Source organism: Lissotriton vulgaris, chromosome 2_1 (assembly GCF_964263255.1).
Source record: "Lissotriton vulgaris chromosome 2_1, aLisVul1.2, whole genome shotgun sequence".
NCBI classification, from domain to species: Eukaryota; Metazoa; Chordata; class Amphibia; order Caudata; family Salamandridae; genus Lissotriton; species Lissotriton vulgaris.
The window spans coordinates 625,469,583-625,489,803 of NC_141687.1; the positions used below are offsets into that span (position 1 = coordinate 625,469,583).

The 20,221-nt window shown below is 47.9% G+C and overlaps 1 protein-coding gene across 4 annotated transcripts in view; it reads left to right on the forward strand.

Moving 5' to 3' along the window:
• MACF1 (microtubule actin crosslinking factor 1) overlaps window positions 1-20,221 on the forward strand; it is a 1,022,862-nt gene that overhangs the window by 710,229 nt on the left and 292,412 nt on the right. For all 4 annotated transcript variants that reach the window (XM_086955743.1, XM_086955745.1, XM_086955746.1 and 1 more), the window contains one exon: window positions 17,143-17,304. In XM_086955743.1, coding sequence (XP_086811869.1) covers window positions 17,143-17,304 — 162 coding nt within the window. The remainder of the gene's footprint in view (window positions 1-17,142; window positions 17,305-20,221) is intronic.

Sequence of the window (20,221 nt, forward strand, 5' to 3'; positions counted from 1 at the left end):
ACAGATGTAAACTGCAAGCTCATTGGCTGCGTTGTGGCCTGCTGGGAATTCTGCCAAGGTAGCGCAAGTCTCATTACAACAGATTAAAATGTTATAGAATTGTAGAGGTAACAGTAAATTATGTGGCTGTTTTTTACTGAGGGGCTCAGAGTGGCATGAAATAGACAACAAAACGTCATTGTCTTTGATGTCACTCAGAACCCAGAGGTGAAAAACAACCCCATATTTCAATTTTAACCCACCTATAATTTTATATTATATGGCACTCAGAATAATCTGCAGCTGACTGCAAGGGTGAGGTAAAGGAGCAGTACATAACATGACCTCTCCTCCTTTACCCCCATGTGGTAATACACGTTATCTGCCACCCTTAACCGACCCCCAATATCTTCTTTTCCTGCCTTCTCCCTCCTGCAGCTTTGCTGTCAGCTTTCATTCACAGTAGACAAGCAGGCCTGTGCTTACATGTTCTCAGGGAGCACTGTCAGCCCGAGTTGGAAGGCCTGTATGACGTTACAAGTGTGTGACACTTTTTGTAATGAAATGTAGCTGCGTCATAACAGCGAGTGACCAGGTTTAGAGTCTGAAATGAAGATAGAAGCATTTTCTCAGAGCCATGCTTATCAAACTGATTATTAACTACAGCCACATAGCATAAACTGATAGATGTAACACTAATATTCTGAGAACTTGTTTTTTGCTTTTCTTTGTCACCGTGTGTGGGTGTGTAAGTATATATTTATATAAGACGTATGTGATCAAGGCCAGGACTGGCCGAAACGTGTCATAACAGCATTTATGCACATAGAATAAATTGGTTACCAGCAAGGAAATTTGGTGCCCATGCACAATTCTTGGTGGATTGAGGAGATTGTTTATATATTGCTTACTGTGCAGTATTCTCTTGCACTGTTATTAAACCAAGTAGATTGTTTTAAGTTCTCATCATTGTGGCCTAGCTGGGTTCCACAGGCTCCATTGAACTTAGCGGCCTGATTAGTTTCAAACATCCCTGAGAAAAGAGTGCATATAGCAGCAATCTTAAAAAGGTTGCGTTCAACTGTGGGCAACTTAATATTCAGTTGTACTTCCCAAGGTAATTTATGGGCATACCTGCATATCCCCTCACACTTGAAGAATAATAAGCATTTCAAGTAGGGAAGCTTTGGTATTCACACCAGCACCCGTCTAGCTCCCCAGCATTTCCGTACTTATGTTAAATTATTTTCCACTTGTGCAGTAAAATGCTGGAACGTACCGCTTTAGGATAGTATTAGCTTTGGCAGTGGTTTACGTTATAAGAAGTTATGGAAATGTATCTTTCCCAGATGTTGCAATGGAACCCAGACTAATTACTACTTGAATACCGTGTTTAGAGTTGCACCATTGTGGTACTTTGTCCTAGTCCTAATATATAGATAGTTCTTCACAAAATTCTTGCGAATAGGTGAGACCTAAAATACTGGCATGGTTTTTGACAAGGCTGGAAACAAGATTCCTTGTGATATATTATACAGAAATTGTGATTTCTCAGACAGTGCCATCTGGTAGACAAAAACACCTTCCCAAAAAATGAACAAACATCCCCTGTGCCGCTGCTACAACCTAGTCAGAACTATTAGTGTTCACCTGTGCACTTTCTGCAGTCCCCTGCTCATTTATAATAATCCATAAACAAAAGAAGAGAGGTTAAATGTGTCTCAGAAGCCACAGAGACGGAGCGATGCAAGGAAGGAATTACACACCCAATTTGGGTAGATAAGAAAGCCCTCACACACAGACCTAATCAGTGTCATGCTTCATCATAGGGCCCCACCAAAGAGGCAGAGTGCCTCTTTGGTGTGCTACGACGCCAGAAGACTGCGGAGCTGGTTGTGTGAGTGGGCATGCAGTGAGGTATATAGATAAAAGTGCCTAAAGAGTATCTAAAAAAAATTTGCTTAGCGGGTGGCGAGCGTTGAGGGCGGTGTACCAGGTACGCTCCTACCCCCTCCAGAGACCCATGATGCAGCTAGCGCCATAACCTAAAGTGCAGAAACACAACTAAATCAGGAGTTTTTTAGGAACGGGCTACTTTGCTCTTCCTTCCCCCCCCCCTTTTTGCTTTTCACTACACTTTTTACTTTTTCACTTTCACGTCCCCAGGTTAGGGTGGACGATTAGAGAGTCCATACCGCCGGGGTTCACACTAGTCCTGATGAATGCCTAGGTAAATTAACACCACTGTAAAAGGCTGAAACATGTTGACTGACTTTATGTAATTTCTGAATTAAACCAAACCATTACCTTTGGCTGTAAATTCAGACACATAAGAACTTTGTAATCATGTCTTAGGGATCTATCAATAAAATGTTTTTTTGAGATACTCTTTAGGCACTTTTATCTATATACCTCACTGCACGCCCACTCACACAACCAGCTCCGCAGTCTTCTGGCGTCGTAGCACACTGGGGCCCTATGATGAAGCATGACACTGACTAGGTCGGTGTGTGAGGGCTTTCTTATCTACCCAAATTGGGTGTGTAATTCCTTCCTTGCATCGCTCCGCCTCTGTGGCTTCTGAGACACATTTAACCTCTCTTCTTTTGTTTATGTACTACAACCGGGGACTAAGAGAGTGTTCCTGAATCTCCCTGCCTCTCCTATTGTTATTCTCCATTTATAATAATCCCCATCACATCTCTGCATTACCCCTAAAGTTCCAAACCAGGCTAGACAGTCATTTTGACTGTTTATCAAATGATCTCAATTAGACACATAGCTCTATGCATTGTAGGAAGCCTGTCCTATGTCATGGACATCCCTCTTTGAGTCTTTGCTTGTTTTCTCTGCTTATATTTCTCAAGTAACCTATACCTGTTTATGTGCCCCATGCTTACCATTTCAAGAGCTTTCCCACTTTGCGCACCTCATTCATCCCTCTTTGGTGCCACTATTAAACCCTTACGGTATCCACCATGCCATTCCTACACACTAAGGCAGAGGTCTTCAAAGTTTTTGATGCCGAGACCCCCTTGTAAAACCTTTTTAGGCGTAAGGACCCCCTTCCGACAAAAGTTTCTAGAAACTGTACTCCTCATCATCAACTTTTGACAACCATAAATGCGCCTGTTAGACCTCATCACATTCCTCCATCATTCATCCACCCACACTTTCACACATCCATCCATCCACCCTTTCATCCTTCCATCCATACATCCATCCTTCATCCATCCACCCTTTCATCCTTCCACCCATACATCCATCCTTTACCCATCCACCCTTCCTTCCATCCAGCCATCATTCATCCACCCACCTTTTCACACATCCATCCATCATTCATCCATGCAACCTTTTATCCATTCATACATCCACCCTTTCATCCATCCATCCATCCTTCATCCGTCCACCCTTTCATTCTTCCATCCATACATCTATCCTTCACCAATCTATCCTTGATCCATCCACCCTTTCATCCTTCCATCCATACATCCATCATTCATCCATCAACCCTTTCATCCATCCATTCACCCTTCATTCATCCACCCATCTTTTTACACATCCATCCATCCATCATTCATCCATCCACCCCTTCATCCATCCATCCTTCATCTGTCCACCCTTTCATCCTTCCATCCATACATCTATCCTTCACCAATCTATCCTTCATCCATCCACCCTTTCATCCTTCCTTCCATTCATCCATCCACCCTTTCATCCATCCATCCACCCTTTCATCCTTCCATCCATACATCCATCATTCATCCATCCACCCATACATTCATCCATCCACCCTTTCATCCATCCATCCACCCTTTCATCCATCCATTCACCCTTCATTCATCCACCCATCTTTTTACACATCCATCCATCCATCATTCATCCATCCACCCCTTCATCCATCCATCCTTCATCTGTCCACCCTTTCATCCTTCCATCCATACATCTATCCTTCACCAATCTATCCTTCATCCATCCACCCTTTCATCCTTCCTTCCATCCATCATTCATCCATCCACCCTTTCATCCATCCATTCACCCATCATTCATCCACCCATCCTTTTACACATCCAGCCATCATTCATCCATCCACCCTTTCATCCATCCATCCACCCTTTCATCCTTCCATCCATACATCTATCCTTCACCCATCCACCCTTCCATCCATACATCCATCCTTCATCCATCCACCTTTTCATCCATCCATTCACCCATCATTCATCCACCCCTCTTTTTACACATCCTTCATTCATCCATCGACCCTTTCATCAATCCATCCTTCACCCGTCCACCCTTTCATCCTTCCATCCATACATCCATCATTCATCCATCCACCCTTTCATTCATCCATCCATACATCCATCATTCATCCATCCACCCTTTCATTCATCCATCCACTCATCATTCATCCACCCACCTTTTCACACATCCATCCATCCTTCAGCCTTTCATCCATCCATCCACTCATCATTCATCCACCCACCTTTTCACACATCCATCCATCCTTCAGCCTTACATCCACCCATCCACCCATCATTCATCCACCCACCTTTTCTGTGCCTCTCTCATGAGGGGGGGATCAGTATCTCTCTGAGCCGCCTTCCATCTTTCCCGCTCATGGGATGGCATCTCTGTGCCTCCCTGCTGGGGGCGGGGGACGTGTCACAGGACCCACAGCTCCAGGTGCGCAACATGCATTGAACTCAAAGGGCTACACTACAGCCACTCCCCCATCCCCCCCCCCCCCACCCCCCCCAGCTGCCCCCAGCTTGTGTATTTGAGCCCGGCTGTAACAGCTTCAGGGACACACAGTCACACCCAAGTACTTGACAGGTCTTTAAAAGACCTTTTACTTGTTAATGAGGCGTTGATGTTTTTCACACCTCGGTGTGAATTAGGCCTCCGCCGTGAGCACCCTCAGCCCAATGCCAGGAACTGCACTCTGCAGAATCTGCGACCCCCTTCCCAGGACTCCACGACCCCCCTGGGGGTCACGCCCCACAGATTGAAGACCGCTGCACTAAGGTGTCCTTCCTAAATCCATAACAACCATTCATGCATCCTCAGCGTCCATCCATGAGTTTATATCTTGGCCGCCAACATCCTACATCCTTACATAATCCCTGCATGCCAGACACTGGGCATCAATTCATGCTCCTGGAGTGACTATTGCTAGGTTTTCCTCAGCCCCTCCTTCCATTCTGGGACCTGCTTCTCATATTCTGCACTTGGCTCACGTTGTCCTAGTTGCCCTCTTAATTTTCCAGGTCTTATGCATGCCAGGTTTCACCCCTCTGCCTTGTCGCTGGGTTATGCATAGTGCTGCAGGTGCGCATCCATTGCACTACTACAGTAAATAGGAATCCTAACAATTCCTTTACAACTATAGTTTCAGAAACGCACGACACCACCATTGTCTCGATAGGTAATGATGATGAAGACCAAGGTGACTCATGGCATGAGCCGCTCTTTCTTGCTGTAACCCGCTGCCATCACATCAGGATTGTATCACGGAATGTTTCTGGAGGTATGCAAGTCTCCAATTGATTTGACATTTCAACACATATGAAAAAATTGAAATGATAATTTCATAAAAACCATGACTTATGTTCCCTCTAGACTTGTCAGGATACAGCGTTTATCAAAAGGTTGGCAAAAAAAGGTGGTCATGGTCGACTGTCGGGTAGTTATCTTTGATGATTGTGTAGTAAGTAAGCAATAACATTGTCCAATATACAGACGTTTTTTTGTGTGGTTAAAGTCCATATTTCATTTTTTCCGTCTTCGAACAACATTCATTCTCTAAAGGATGGATAGTGTAATAAGTTTATGTATAACTTAATCACACAATTATGTAACAATAATGAGTTTCAACTCGAGTGCCAAGGTGATAGTCAGCCCAGCAGTCGATGATATTGTTATGATTCCCAGTATAATTACTTGTATCGCTTAAAATGTTCTTTGGTTGCTAGCATTAGCACTGCTCCTGAACAAAAAAACACTTGCTTTTATTTGTGGTCTCCTCGGTTGTGGGTCTCCGGTGCTTGTTGTGTGCCATGTGGCATTTGTGTGGGATCGTGCATTCGATCTATTTCTTTTTAGGATCGTAGCTTCTTGTAAATGGGTGTCTTATTTGACAAGCTCAGGGCTCTGTTTAGTCTGCACAGGAGTTCGACATCTGTTAAAACATCACATTCATCACTTAAATCGCAATCCATCATACTGTTCAACTTGTACATCCATGAGAATGGGCTCAGACAATATACTCTCATGTTGGTCCCAAAGAAAAATTGTGGGGAGACATTAGGCAACTTCCAGAGAGAAGCTCATTGGAAATCCTGGGAAGAGACTGAGCAGGCCCTTTAAAAACCATAAAGACCACTTAGGACCCTGTCTGGAAAATATCCTGTGTCAACTATTGAAAGATTCTGGGCAGGCAGGGAAGAAAAATTCCTGGCAGTTCCAGGAGAGAGCACGGTTGAGCTCTTGGACACGCAATAGAGAAATCAATAGCACGACCCTCACCTCCTGTCCTTAGACATATCTGCGAGGTAGCTGCATGCACTGCAAGCTTTTGGTCTCTAGCCATGCAACATTGACAGGTCATGTGTATCCCATGTGGAGGCAAAACATTTACTAGCTCTATCACTTTAATGCCCCATCAAATGTTAAAATCATCAACATTACATATTTTCTGTCTGATTAAATATTTGCTCAGATGAAAAATGGAATTTAGAAGCCCAGCAATCCTCTAAAAGGGTTGCTATTAAGTTGTTAAATATAATGAAGTCATTGGTGCGCAGATGGACCATGAATAGTGGTTTGCATAGAGGTGCATCTTTATCCTGTTCCATCTGAATTTGTCTAGTTTTGTTTGAAAACCTGCTGATGGTGCTGGCTTCTGTATGGTTGTTCAGGAGTATCCCTAAACTATCTGTCCTCAAATAATTGTGAATTATATTTTATAGTTGCATCTGAGGTTCTAAAATAAGACATTTGATGTGTGGTATGTTGAGCTGTGCCTCGCTGATTATTGTGGTGCTATTGTGGCTTGCAGCCTCAGCTGTGATGGGTCGTACTTCCTGTAGAGACATTGTGCAGTATGATGAGAAGCTGAACTTGAAAAGGTGTTTACATGGGGTTTTTTGGGGCTCAGGGGACTCGGAGTGGGGACTGGTGGGAGATGCTCAGCGTTCTGCTCACTGATGAGCATTCTTCATACCCTTGTGATATTGGAATGTTTCCTTTACCCTGTGGGTCTTTGTCTTCGCCCCGATCATGTGTGACATGGAGAGCATTCCTGGCTTGATTTATAGAGATCTTCGGTTGACCCCCATTTCATGTGGAGTTTCTTACTACATTCCCTATTCAGTCTTTAGAGCAGAGGGTTGAAAGCAGATCCAGGAGGGCCAGATCCATGCAAAATGTTCATTCACCCCACTATGTAAGTAAGTTCCATTTAGATGCATTGTTTGTAAATGTATCCTGTCCTCAAAATTGGAACAGCACCAGCCCTTCTGAATCAGCATTAGACACCCATGCTGTAGAGGGCGTCAATGACATTCTCTTTGCAATAGTTGACGTCCCCTCTTGAATGCCCCAAGTACTACCTCATTTTCTCTTGCTCTGTTTTGTTAGTTTTTCACTGTTGATGGTTAGCTTCTCTCTTTGTTGCCCTTGTGCCTCCTCACTAGTTGAGGGACCATCAGTCATATCCCTTGTGCATGCGCATATTGGATATCACTCTTTCACAGCAATATCTGTGTTTCACTTTCAATGGCTGCAGTACCCGGTGACTGTAAGCATCCCCATCTTTGAATACCCCTATGCCAGTTACCTGTGTGTGTTGTTCCTTTAGATGGTTTATTATACTACTCAATGGCATCACCACTTGTTCAGTGTGTTTCTAGTGGCACCTGCTTAACTGTCTGCAATTCCTTGATTTGCACGTCCTCTGTACCTGCTGATGACCTGGCTGTCTGTGGCTTTCATATAGCTGATTGTTTCTGGTATCTGCTGACGACCTGACTACTTCATTCAACTGGTTGTCCCTGGTATCTGCAAGCTATTTCTCTTTAAGTTGGTTGTTCTTAATATCTCCTGGCTGTTTATGGCTCTTTCATTTGGCAGGTTCCCCTGGTATCTGCTGGCTGACTGTGATGCCATCAGTTGGCATCCTTGGTATTTGCTGGCAGTCTGTGGTGCTTTCATTCCACTGATTGTCCCTGGTATCTGTTGATTGTATGTGGCTCCATCTTTTGACTGGTTGACCCTGGTATCTTCTTCCTAGTTGTGTCTCCTTAAGTTTAGTTGTTCCTGATATCCCCTATCAAATATGTTGCTCCTTCAGTCAGCTGGTTTCCCGTGGTGTCTGTTCGCTGACTGTGGTGCCGTCATTCGGCTGTCCCAGGTATTTCCCAGCTATCTTTGTCTTCTTCTTTCTGCTGTGTGACTGGTTCCATTAGTTGACCACCTGGACCAGCTCCAGTACGGCCGCTCCACCACGCTCCTCCTGTGCTTCAGCTGCGACGATCCCTGGTATCGCTGTAACGCACTGAAAACTAAACTGCTGCTGCATTTGTATTTTGGCGCCTCTGCTGATTACCTGGCTCTCTCAGCGCTTTTGGAATCATTATTGCCGCATTTGTAAAGCGCTTTTGGTCAGATTGTGCTATATTTGTAAAGCGCTTTTGGTCAGACTGTGCTGCATTTACATAGCGCTTTAGGACAGATTGTGCTGTATTTGCATAGCGCTTTAGGACAGATTGTGCTTACTCGCTATATTTCTGCTATTGTTACCCCTGTCTGCCTACCACTCGGACCCTCCATTTTGTTGTTGTTGACCTCCCCAGGCCCGCCCCTCAGCCACACTACCGCCTCCCTGCTGCCCCTCCCACCCACGTTCATCGAGCCTTCCTCTCCCCCAGCCTGATTGTGACCACCTGGACCAGCTCCAGTACGGCCGCTCCACCACGCTCCTCCTGTGCTTCAGCTGCGTCGATCCCTGGTATCGCTGTAACGCACTGAAAACTAAACTGCTGCTGCATTTGTATTTTGGCGCCTCTGCTGATTACCTGGCTCTCTCAGCGCTTTTGGAATCATTATTGCCGCATTTGTAAAGCGCTTTTGGTCAGATTGTGCTATATTTGTAAAGCGCTTTTGGTCAGACTGTGCTGCATTTACATAGCGCTTTAGGACAGATTGTGCTGTATTTGCATAGCGCTTTAGGACAGATTGTGCTTACTCGCTATATTTCTGCTATTGTTACCCCTGTCTGCCTACCACTCGGACCCTCCATTTTGTTGTTGTTGACCTCCCCAGGCCCGCCCCTCAGCCACACTACCGCCTCCCTGCTGCCCCTCCCACCCACGTTCATCGAGCCTTCCTCTCCCCCAGCCTGATTGTGACCACCTGGACCAGCTCCAGTACGGCCGCTCCACCACGCTCCTCCTGTGCTTCAGCTGCGACGATCCCTGGTATCGCTGTAACGCACTGAAAACTAAACTGCTGCTGCATTTGTATTTTGGCGCCTCTGCTGATTACCTGGCTCTCTCAGCGCTTTTGGAATCATTATTGCCGCATTTGTAAAGCGCTTTTGGTCAGATTGTGCTATATTTGTAAAGCGCTTTTGGTCAGACTGTGCTGCATTTACATAGCGCTTTAGGACAGATTGTGCTGTATTTGCATAGCGCTTTAGGACAGATTGTGCTTACTCGCTATATTTCTGCTATTGTTACCCCTGTCTGCCTACCACTCGGACCCTCCATTTTGTTGTTGTTGACCTCCCCAGGCCCGCCCCTCAGCCACACTACCGCCTCCCTGCTGCCCCTCCCACCCACGTTCATCGAGCCTTCCTCTCCCCCAGCCTGATTGTGACCACCTGGACCAGCTCCAGTACGGCCGCTCCACCACGCTCCTCCTGTGCTTCAGCTGCGACGATCCCTGGTATCGCTGTAACGCACTGAAAACTAAACTGCTGCTGCATTTGTATTTTGGCGCCTCTGCTGATTACCTGGCTCTCTCAGCGCTTTTGGAATCATTATTGCCGCATTTGTAAAGCGCTTTTGGTCAGATTGTGCTATATTTGTAAAGCGCTTTTGGTCAGACTGTGCTGCATTTACATAGCGCTTTAGGACAGATTGTGCTGTATTTGCATAGCGCTTTAGGACAGATTGTGCTTACTCGCTATATTTCTGCTATTGTTACCCCTGTCTGCCTACCACTCGGACCCTCCATTTTGTTGTTGTTGACCTCCCCAGGCCCGCCCCTCAGCCACACTACCGCCTCCCTGCTGCCCCTCCCACCCACGTTCATCGAGCCTTCCTCTCCCCCAGCCTGATTGTGACCACCTGGACCAGCTCCAGTACGGCCGCTCCACCACGCTCCTCCTGTGCTTCAGCTGCGTCGATCCCTGGTATCGCTGTAACGCACTGAAAACTAAACTGCTGCTGCATTTGTATTTTGGCGCCTCTGCTGATTACCTGGCTCTCTCAGCGCTTTTGGAATCATTATTGCCGCATTTGTAAAGCGCTTTTGGTCAGATTGTGCTATATTTGTAAAGCGCTTTTGGTCAGACTGTGCTGCATTTACATAGCGCTTTAGGACAGATTGTGCTGTATTTGCATAGCGCTTTAGGACAGATTGTGCTTACTCGCTATATTTCTGCTATTGTTACCCCTGTCTGCCTACCACTCGGACCCTCCATTTTGTTGTTGTTGACCTCCCCAGGCCCGCCCCTCAGCCACACTACCGCCTCCCTGCTGCCCCTCCCACCCACGTTCATCGAGCCTTCCTCTCCCCCAGCCTGATTGTGACCACCTGGACCAGCTCCAGTACGGCCGCTCCACCACGCTCCTCCTGTGCTTCAGCTGCGTCGATCCCTGGTATCGCTGTAACGCACTGAAAACTAAACTGCTGCTGCATTTGTATTTTGGCGCTTCTGCTGATTACCTGGCTCTCTCAGCGCTTTTGGAATCATTATTGCCGCATTTGTAAAGCGCTTTTGGTCAGATTGTGCTATATTTGTAAAGCGCTTTTGGTCAGACTGTGCTGCATTTACATAGCGCTTTAGGACAGATTGTGCTGTATTTGCATAGCGCTTTAGGACAGATTGTGCTTACTCGCTATATTTCTGCTATTGTTACCCCTGTCTGCCTACCACTCGGACCCTCCATTTTGTTGTTGTTGACCTCCCCAGGCCCGCCCCTCAGCCACACTACCGCCTCCCTGCTGCCCCTCCCACCCACGTTCATCGAGCCTTCCTCTCCCCCAGCCTGATTGTGACCACCTGGACCAGCTCCAGTACGGCCGCTCCACCACGCTCCTCCTGTGCTTCAGCTGCGACGATCCCTGGTATCGCTGTAACGCACTGAAAACTAAACTGCTGCTGCATTTGTATTTTGGCGCCTCTGCTGATTACCTGGCTCTCTCAGCGCTTTTGGAATCATTATTGCCGCATTTGTAAAGCGCTTTTGGTCAGATTGTGCTATATTTGTAAAGCGCTTTTGGTCAGACTGTGCTGCATTTACATAGCGCTTTAGGACAGATTGTGCTTACTCGCTATATTTCTGCTATTGTTACCCCTGTCTGCCTACCGTTCGGACCCTCCATTTTGTTGTTGTTGACCTCCCCAGGCCCGCCCCTCAGCCACACTACCGCCTCCCTGCTGCCCCTCCCACGCTCCGCCCCCTCCACTGTCCATTAATGTCAGATGGTCCCACGCGCAGCGTCCACGCGCTACGGCCACGCCGAAGGTGCGCCAAAGGTAAGCCCGTCTACGCCCGTCCGCGCCTGGCCCGCGCCCAGCGCCAGACCCCCTGCCCCTCGCGCTGCCCAGCCCCCCCGCGTTACCTACGATGCTGCCACCCTCCTAGCCCTTAACCCCGGTCGCACCCCCAACTGCGTCCAAGCCGCTCCTGGACGCACCCATGGACCGTTCTCCTGCCTCTCCTGCAAATTTAGCGGCACCGACAACATCCCCGCTACGACCACTCCACAGACCCCCGACCCCAACCACCTAGAATGCATCCTTCTCAACACCCGATCGGTCCACAGACACGCCATTGACCTTTGGAACCTACTAGACACCATCTCTCCTGACGTCGCCTTCCTAACGGAAACATGGATGAACGCTTCCTCCACCCCTGACATCGCCATCGCTATCCCTGATGACTATAAGATCACACGCAAGGACCGCACCGACCATACAGGAGGTGGAATCGCTATCGTCCATAAGAAATCAATCCGCATCTCAACCAGCTCTGACGCCAACCTCGCTAACTCCGAACACCTTCACTTCCAGATCCACATCGACCCCAAGATCACTCTCAGAGGCACCCTCCTCTACAGACCACCAGGTCCCCGCGCAAAATTCAGTGAAGACATCACAGACTTCATCACCCCACACGCGCTCCCCTCCAAAGACTACATCCTTCTGGGAGACCTCAACTTCCACCTTGAAAAAATCAACGACCGCAACACCGCCACCCTCTTGGACAACCTAGCCAACCTCGGACTTAAACAACTGGTCACTTCCCCCACCCACATCGCAGGTCACACACTCGACCCCATCTTCACCTCCAGCAACCACGTCTCCTTCAGCCACACTACAGATCTCCTCTGGACTGACCACAGCTGCGTTCACTTCACCTACAACAAGCCGAAACCCATCATCCACCTCCAACCAACTCTACAAAGAAACTGGAACAAAATCACCACGGAGCAGATCTCCACATCGCTCCTTCAAACCTCCCCAGCCCTCTCTTCTAACGCCAACGAAGCCGCCTCCAACCTCACCCTTTGGCTATCCAACACTGCCGACACCTTAGCACCACTGAAAAAACGTCAACACAAACTTGGCATCAAGAAGGCTTCATGGTTCAACGATGACCTCAAGAAGTCCAAGAAACTGTGCCGCTCCCTTGAAAAGGCCTGGAAAAAAGACCCAACCACCAGCACCAAGGACGCCTTCAAAAGCGCCACCCGCACTCACCACCAACTGATCCGAAAAGCCAAGAAAACAGCATTCAAGGATCGACTTGACAACAACGCCCACAACAGCAAGGAACTTTTCAACATCGTCAAGGAATTTTCCAACCCCTCGGCCAACTCCAACGACATCACCCCCTCTCAAACCCTCTGCGATTCCCTAGCCTCTTTTTTCCACAACAAGATTGCTGACATCCACAACAGCTTTGACAACCAACCCGGAAGCCAACCCACCTTACCATCAGCTGACCATCTTCCCCCCGTTAACACCCTTAACGCCTGGAACCCAATCTCCACTGAGGACACCATCCGCCTGATGAATTCCATCCACTCTGGATCCCCCACAGACCCATGCCCTCACCACATCTTCAACAAAGCTGACTCCGTCATAGCCCCGCACCTCCGAGACGTCATCAACTGCTCCTTCAACTCCGCCACCTTCCCAGAAGACTGGAAACACGCTGAACTCACCGCCCTTCTGAAAAAACCAACAGCAGACCCCACCGAACTCAAAAACTACCGCCCCATCTCGCTTCTTCCATTCCCGGCCAAAGTCATCGAGAAATCTGTCAACAACCAGCTCGCCGCCTTCCTCGAAGCCAACAAATCACTCGACCCCTCACAATCTGGATTCCGAGCCAAACACAGCACTGAGACCGCCCTCATCGCAGCAACAGACGACATTCGATCTCTACTGGACAATGGAGACACAGTCGCCCTCATCCTCCTCGACCTCTCTGCAGCCTTCGACACAGTCTGCCACAGCACCCTTTTACAACGCCTCAGAAACATCGGAATCCAAGGAAAGGCACTGGAATGGATCACCTCGTTCCTCACCGGAAGAACCCAGAGAGTCCGCCTCCCACCATTCAAGTCCGAGGCCTCTGAAATCATCTGCGGCGTACCACAAGGATCCTCACTCAGTCCCACCCTCTTCAACGTATACATGAGCCCCCTCGCGGCCATCGCCCGCCAACACAACCTCAACATCATCTCTTACGCGGATGACACTCAACTGATCCTATCTCTCACCAAGGACCCCAGCACCGCCAAAACTAACCTACACGAAGGAATGAAAGAAGTCGCCGAATGGATGAAACAAAGCCGTCTGAAACTGAACTCAGACAAAACAGAAGTCCTCATCTTAGGTAATTCCCCCTCTGCATGGGACGACTCCTGGTGGCCGGAAGCCCTCGGAAATGCACCCATCCCGACAGACCACGCACGGAACCTTGGCGTCATCCTAGATTCTTCACTCTCAATGAACAGACAAGTCAGCGCTGTATCCTCTTCCTGCTTTAACATTCTTCGCATGCTCAGAAAAACATTTCGCTGGATCCCCACCGAAACAAGGAAAACAGTCACCCACGCTCTAGTCACGAGCCGACTGGACTACGGAAACACCCTCTACGCAGGTACCACCGCTAAACTCCAGAAGAAACTACAACGAATCCAAAACGCCTCAGCCAGGTTGATATTAGACATCCCACGCAACGAACACATCTCTGGTCACCTTAAAGACCTCCACTGGCTACCCGTCAACAAGAGGATTACTTTCCGACTGCTTACCCACGCACACAAATCACTCTACGACATCGGACCAGATTGCCTCAACTCTCGACTGTCCTTCTACACCCCCTCCCGCCAACTTCGCTCTTCCAGCCAAGCCTTCGCCACTGTACCTCGCATTAACAAGACCACCATGGGAGGCAGATCCTTCTCATACCTGGCTGCCAAAACATGGAACTCACTCCCCGCTTACCTTCGCCTCACCCAGAATCACCTAGCGTTCAGAAAGCAGCTTAAAACGTGGATATTTGACAAATAATCCTCCTCCCCTTCCTAAGCGCCTTGAAACCCTCTGGGTATGTAGTGCGCTATATAAATTTTATGACTTGACTTGACTTGACTGGTTGCTTGTTCCTTCTCATTCGGCATGTTTGTACCTTTTATCTAGTGGCTGATTGTGGCTCCACCAGTTGCTTGTCCCTGGTGTATCCTTGGTTCTTGCATTCAGATGGATGTCACTGGTATTTGCTTACTGGCTGCGTCAGTTAGTTTTCCCCAGTATGTGCTGTCTGTGGCTCCTTCATTCAGCTGGTTGTTTCTGACAGCTACTGGCTGTTTGTGGCTCCTTCATTTGGGTGGTTGTCTGTTATATCAGCTGGCCGAAAGTCTCCATCCGTTGGTTGTCCCTGAGATCATCTGCTGGCTGTCTGAGACTCCTTTACTTGGCTGGATGTCCTAGTTGTCCTTGGTGTCTGCTGCCTGACTGGTTCCATCAGTTGGCTGTCCCTGGTATCTGCTGACTGACTGAGGTGCCATCATTTGGTTGTCACTCTGATCTTTTAGCTCTCTGTTACTTCTTAAGTCTGCATCTCATTGTGTCTGGTTCTTCTTCACACAGTTTCTTAATGTGTCTGCCCGTTCTCTGCAGCTTCATCAGTAGTTTATTTCCAGTATCTACTGACTACTTCTCTTTCACTCATTTGTTGACAATAGCGGTCTTTGAGGCAGGGTATTTGTTAGGCATCTTTATACAAAATGGTGACCCAGAATGATCTATCCACAGAAGGCTATTGTGGGCTGATGCTGAATGTGAGCTGATCCATTTTATACAAGGTGCGTACAGTGTGCTTAGTGAACTTCCCTTCATGGGGTCAGGCTCGGGAAGCCAGAGCAGACACAGGATACAGGGACAGGAACACCAGCCTCAGTCAACATCCTTCCTCTGATACGATGGGGTGGGTACCAGTGAACGATGCCAAGGGCACAGCAAGACGCTACCTCCAGAATGTTTTTTACCGCATATTTCAACTAGTTTTGTTGAGCTGATTGACAAATTAGTGTAATTCGCTGCCAGTATTGATAGTTTATTACTGCAAATATTGGGATATTTACCTTTATTGGGAGCACCGGGCCTGTCTTGTATTGTGAGCTCCACTGTCTGTTCTGGGAGTGCGAAGTTCACCGTCTTTTCTGGGAGTTTTGGGCTCGTATTTAGTCGTTGAAGTATGCATGTGCAGATTGTTCTAGGAGTGTGGCATCTGTTGTCAGTCCTGTGAGTGTGAGGGTATGTTGTTTGCTGTGAGAGTGCTGGGCTCGCCATTCGTGCCCAAGAAATATGGAATCACTTTGTCCTCCACAATAGCTGTCCTGTATGTCTAGGGACTCGTCTAAGTTCTATGACTATTGGTACTGGCTGATCCTTCTAAGAGTTTGGACCTTTGTCTACTCTGTCAGTCCTCGTAGTGCGCTTGTGCGGACTGCTGTAGGATAGCAGAGTTGTCGAACTGTTGTAGGATTTCAGTCATAACGTGGGATGGCATGGTCTATCAGCTGTCCAGGCAGTGCAGTTTCTGCTGTCTGTCCTTGGAGTATGGGGTAATTTGTTATGAAAGTGCACTTTCTGCTTTCTGTCCTGGGAGTCTGGTTCCTGCAGTCTGTCCTGGGAGTGCGGTTCCTGCAGTCTGTCCTGGGAGTGCGGTTCCTAATGTCCGCCGTGGGATTGCAGTTCCAGCAGTCTATCCTAGGATTACGGTTCCTGTTATTTGTCCTAGAAGTGTGGTGCCATCTGTCCTGAACGTGTGTTTTCTGCTTTTTCTCCTGATAGTTTGGCTCCGGTTGCCTCTCTCAGCAGAGCATTTCTAGCTGCTTGAGGTGTAGTTCTAGCTGCTTGAGGTGTAGTTCTAGCTGACGATCATGAGGTGCATGCGCTTATCTCTATTGTGTGATTGTTGTTCCAGCAGTCTGTGCTAGGGGTTCTTCGTCTATCTATCCAAGAAGTGTGTGTGATGTCTGTAATTGCAGGGTCTGTGCTGTTGCAGCTCTCTGTCTTGCATCAGGACCTCCCCTGCCCCATTGCATGTGGTGCTAGAAGACTGTTTGTTGACTGTCTTCAGACAGGTATCCATTTGTATTGGGGGTGCACAGGGTTCAGCCGTCATTTGAGGTGCAGGTGTCTGAAGAGGCACCACTGGTTATGCTGGTGGTGCAAGGACTCCCATCTGCCCAAAATGGAGAGCATTTTCTCCATTGGGTACATGGAGATCAGTGTTTTTTGCTGTTCCCTGGTGAGCCCCAGGGAATCATGTTCTTGAATTCTTTGCCCCTTACATGCTTTCCTCCTTACATGCTTTCCTCCTTGTAACACTCATGCATTCTTGCTACTTTTAGGCCTTCCAGAAAGAGCGGGTTGAACCTCTCCAGAGCCGCCTGCAACAAGTGAACGGGCTTGGTCAAGGCCTGATCCAGAGTGCAGAGAAGAGCAGTGATGTGCATGGGCTTGAACATGACACCGACGAGCTGAGCATAAGGTGGAACACGCTGAGCAAGAAGGTATGCTGAAGGCGGGAAACACACTGAGAAGAAGCGATGAGCAAGATTGTGTGGGGGCTTGCGGGAGAAGGCAGAATGAGCAGTAGGACACTGTTGCCCCAGTAATTTCAAACATGCTGGGCAAGACAGTACAGAGACCATTCTAGGGTAATAAAAATGAGAATAAGGGGAAAGAAAACTTGCTGAGCAAGAAGATAACTGGGCTCAGATAAGGGAAAACATGCTGAGCAAGAAGGTGGAGGGACATGCGAATGATAGAAAACACGCTGGAAATGTAGAAATATTTGTCCCCAAAAGGGACGCTCTTTGCGTTGAACAAGATTATACCATCATCCCTCTAGTGGGGTCAAGTGTGAACATATAGGGGAACATTCGGATGTGAAGGCATAGGATTCCAGGGAAGCAGGGTACAGTCTGAACAAGAAGAATCTTTGGTGCACAGTTTTTTTTACAAATAAAACCAAATTAGGAAACGATTCGACTTTCCCATTAAATTTTCAATTATTATTTATACCGTTTTCTCCTCTGAATGAAATACAATATGCATAGTGTTATCATATGTTTGATGTATGGCTGCTTTTGTATTTTTTTGCATCGTATTGAAGTTTAAATGGAATACATTGTTTGGACTGAAGGCCCCGGTTCCAGTAGGCAATTATTGGAAATCCACTGAAGTCGAAAGTTTAAGAACTTCTGCAAGTCATTTCTGTGACAGGAGTCCCTCTCGTTCCACAGGCACTGGGTTATAGAGTTGCCTCGGCCATTTCTGTGCATTCTCCTTTTGAATTCATGTATTTGCATACACCCCTTGTTTACATCCCTCCAAACCATGGAGAATTTACAGGCTCCGTTTTCACATGTATTTGGAAAACTAAGGCCAAATCGGGCTTTCCGTTGCAGGAACGAGATGGGAGAATCTCATGATGACCATTGCAATGTGAAAGGCTTTTTGATGGCCCTGCCCCATGTTCCATCAGGACAAACCATGAAGTGTTTTCAGATAAAGTTTCCAAGCCAAGAAGACATTTATGGAGGGTGTGGGGAATTGGCAGCATTTGTCACCATGGAATGATCTCAGTCGCTCTTCAGCAAATAGATGTGATGTCACAAAACACATTCAGACCGTCGACTGAGGATCAACCTTGGTCCCAAGTCGCACAGGCAGTCAGAAAGCACAGTTGGACGACTTACTTTCCAAGTAAAAATGAGTTGTGGTGCAACTTGCTGACGTGTGAATGAGGGTATTTCTCGATCCCTATCTCTTTGCAACCTGCCTGCAGCAGATGCAGGTGCAATATCAAGTTTTCCTATTTCTACACTTTAAGTCTGTCCTAGAGATTAGGGCAGAGTACTGAATACAAAGATGCCGACCCCTTGCCAACTAGTAATAGGAATGCTAGGTCCCTACGAAGTGCTCCCTGCATGTTGGCCGAAGACCAGATCTGGGACAGTGTACGGTGCAATGGTGCTGACAGGGTTGTATGCAATAAATGCGTCTGACATCACAGGGAAATAAGGTTAATGCAATTGGAGGGCCTGTGAGAACATGGCTGTAAAGGTGATGCTCGGTTCTCCCTTGCTGATCTGCTTGTGAGGTGGGACTGAGACTCCCAAGATGCTGTGCCGATGAGTCAATGTTTAATGGCCCAGTGATGCTTGGAGCTGCACTGACAAGGAGCAGAAAATAGGTTTCCAGTACATGGTTTTGGGGGAAGGGGAGTGTCAATGAATAAAGAGACAGTTCTCCTTGGAGCTCTACTTGTGTTGAGGATTGTTACTAGGGGTGGCTAATAGGTGATGGGGCTCTTTGGCTGGCAGAGAGTAAGATAACAGGGATATGAATTGAAGCGCTTTGTCTGATTTGCTGGGATGTCATTGCACAGACTGCTCGTAGGAGGGAAACGCTACGATTTCTCGGCATCCTCGAGTTAAGAGAGAGTGGGCGGCATGTAGCGGGAGCTTGGGACCATCTGACGCTTACAGCTTGAAACTGACACAAATCCACAGGAGGAAAGATATTCTGAGCAAGTGACCATCCAAACCCAAAGTCTCAGATCCCGTGGTCTGCCAACACCTCCTTCTCCTCCCCCAGCCACAGCAAAAACACTCTCCTCCCATTTTTCTAAAGCCCCATACCACACCTCCCACTAGCCCCTCATGCTTTCAGCACATCGTAGTGTGCATGTTAGCCCCCATTCATCAAGATGTCGGCTACCCCCTCACCCACCTGCTATGATTATCCCACTTCCTCCCACCAGGCTAGCTTATCGACATTTGCACAGAATTTTTTAAGGGTCGAATATTACCGATATTTTCAGAAAAAGCAAGGAGAATAAAGAGCCCCTCTGTCCTACCTGTGCCTATGTGTTTTGTATCATTCGTTTCTCTAAGTGCTTTAGGCAACCTAGGAAAGCCTGTCTGGGGTATCCTTTGACAAATCTGTGTAGCAATGAGTGGGTCTGGTCAGTGTAATGATTGTGTTGCCCTATTGTTACTGAATCGGATGCCCATCTTCCATCACAGTGCACCACTACCCCCCTCCCCCACCCCACCGGGTTGTCCCTGCAGCTGCACTGTCCACTCCTACCAGGCTGCTTACCCCCTACAATGGACCCACTATGCTGTAGTCACCCAGTATGCTGCCCACCATGCTGTCCATTCATCCTGTCCCAATGACTTTATGCACTTATCTACCCCTAGCCGCCACAGTTCTCAATCTGTCTACCACTAGTCCAACCCACCATACTGCCCACTACGGTGTCTCCCTCACTGCAGTCTCATCCTCACCCCGCCCACCCAATACTGTCTCTCCATCCAGTCCTCCCGGCTGCTTGACCCTTCATGCAATAGCCCAGCAGAAATGATGAATCCCCCGCCATGACCCTTCTATCCTGCCCCCACCAGCCACACTGCACCC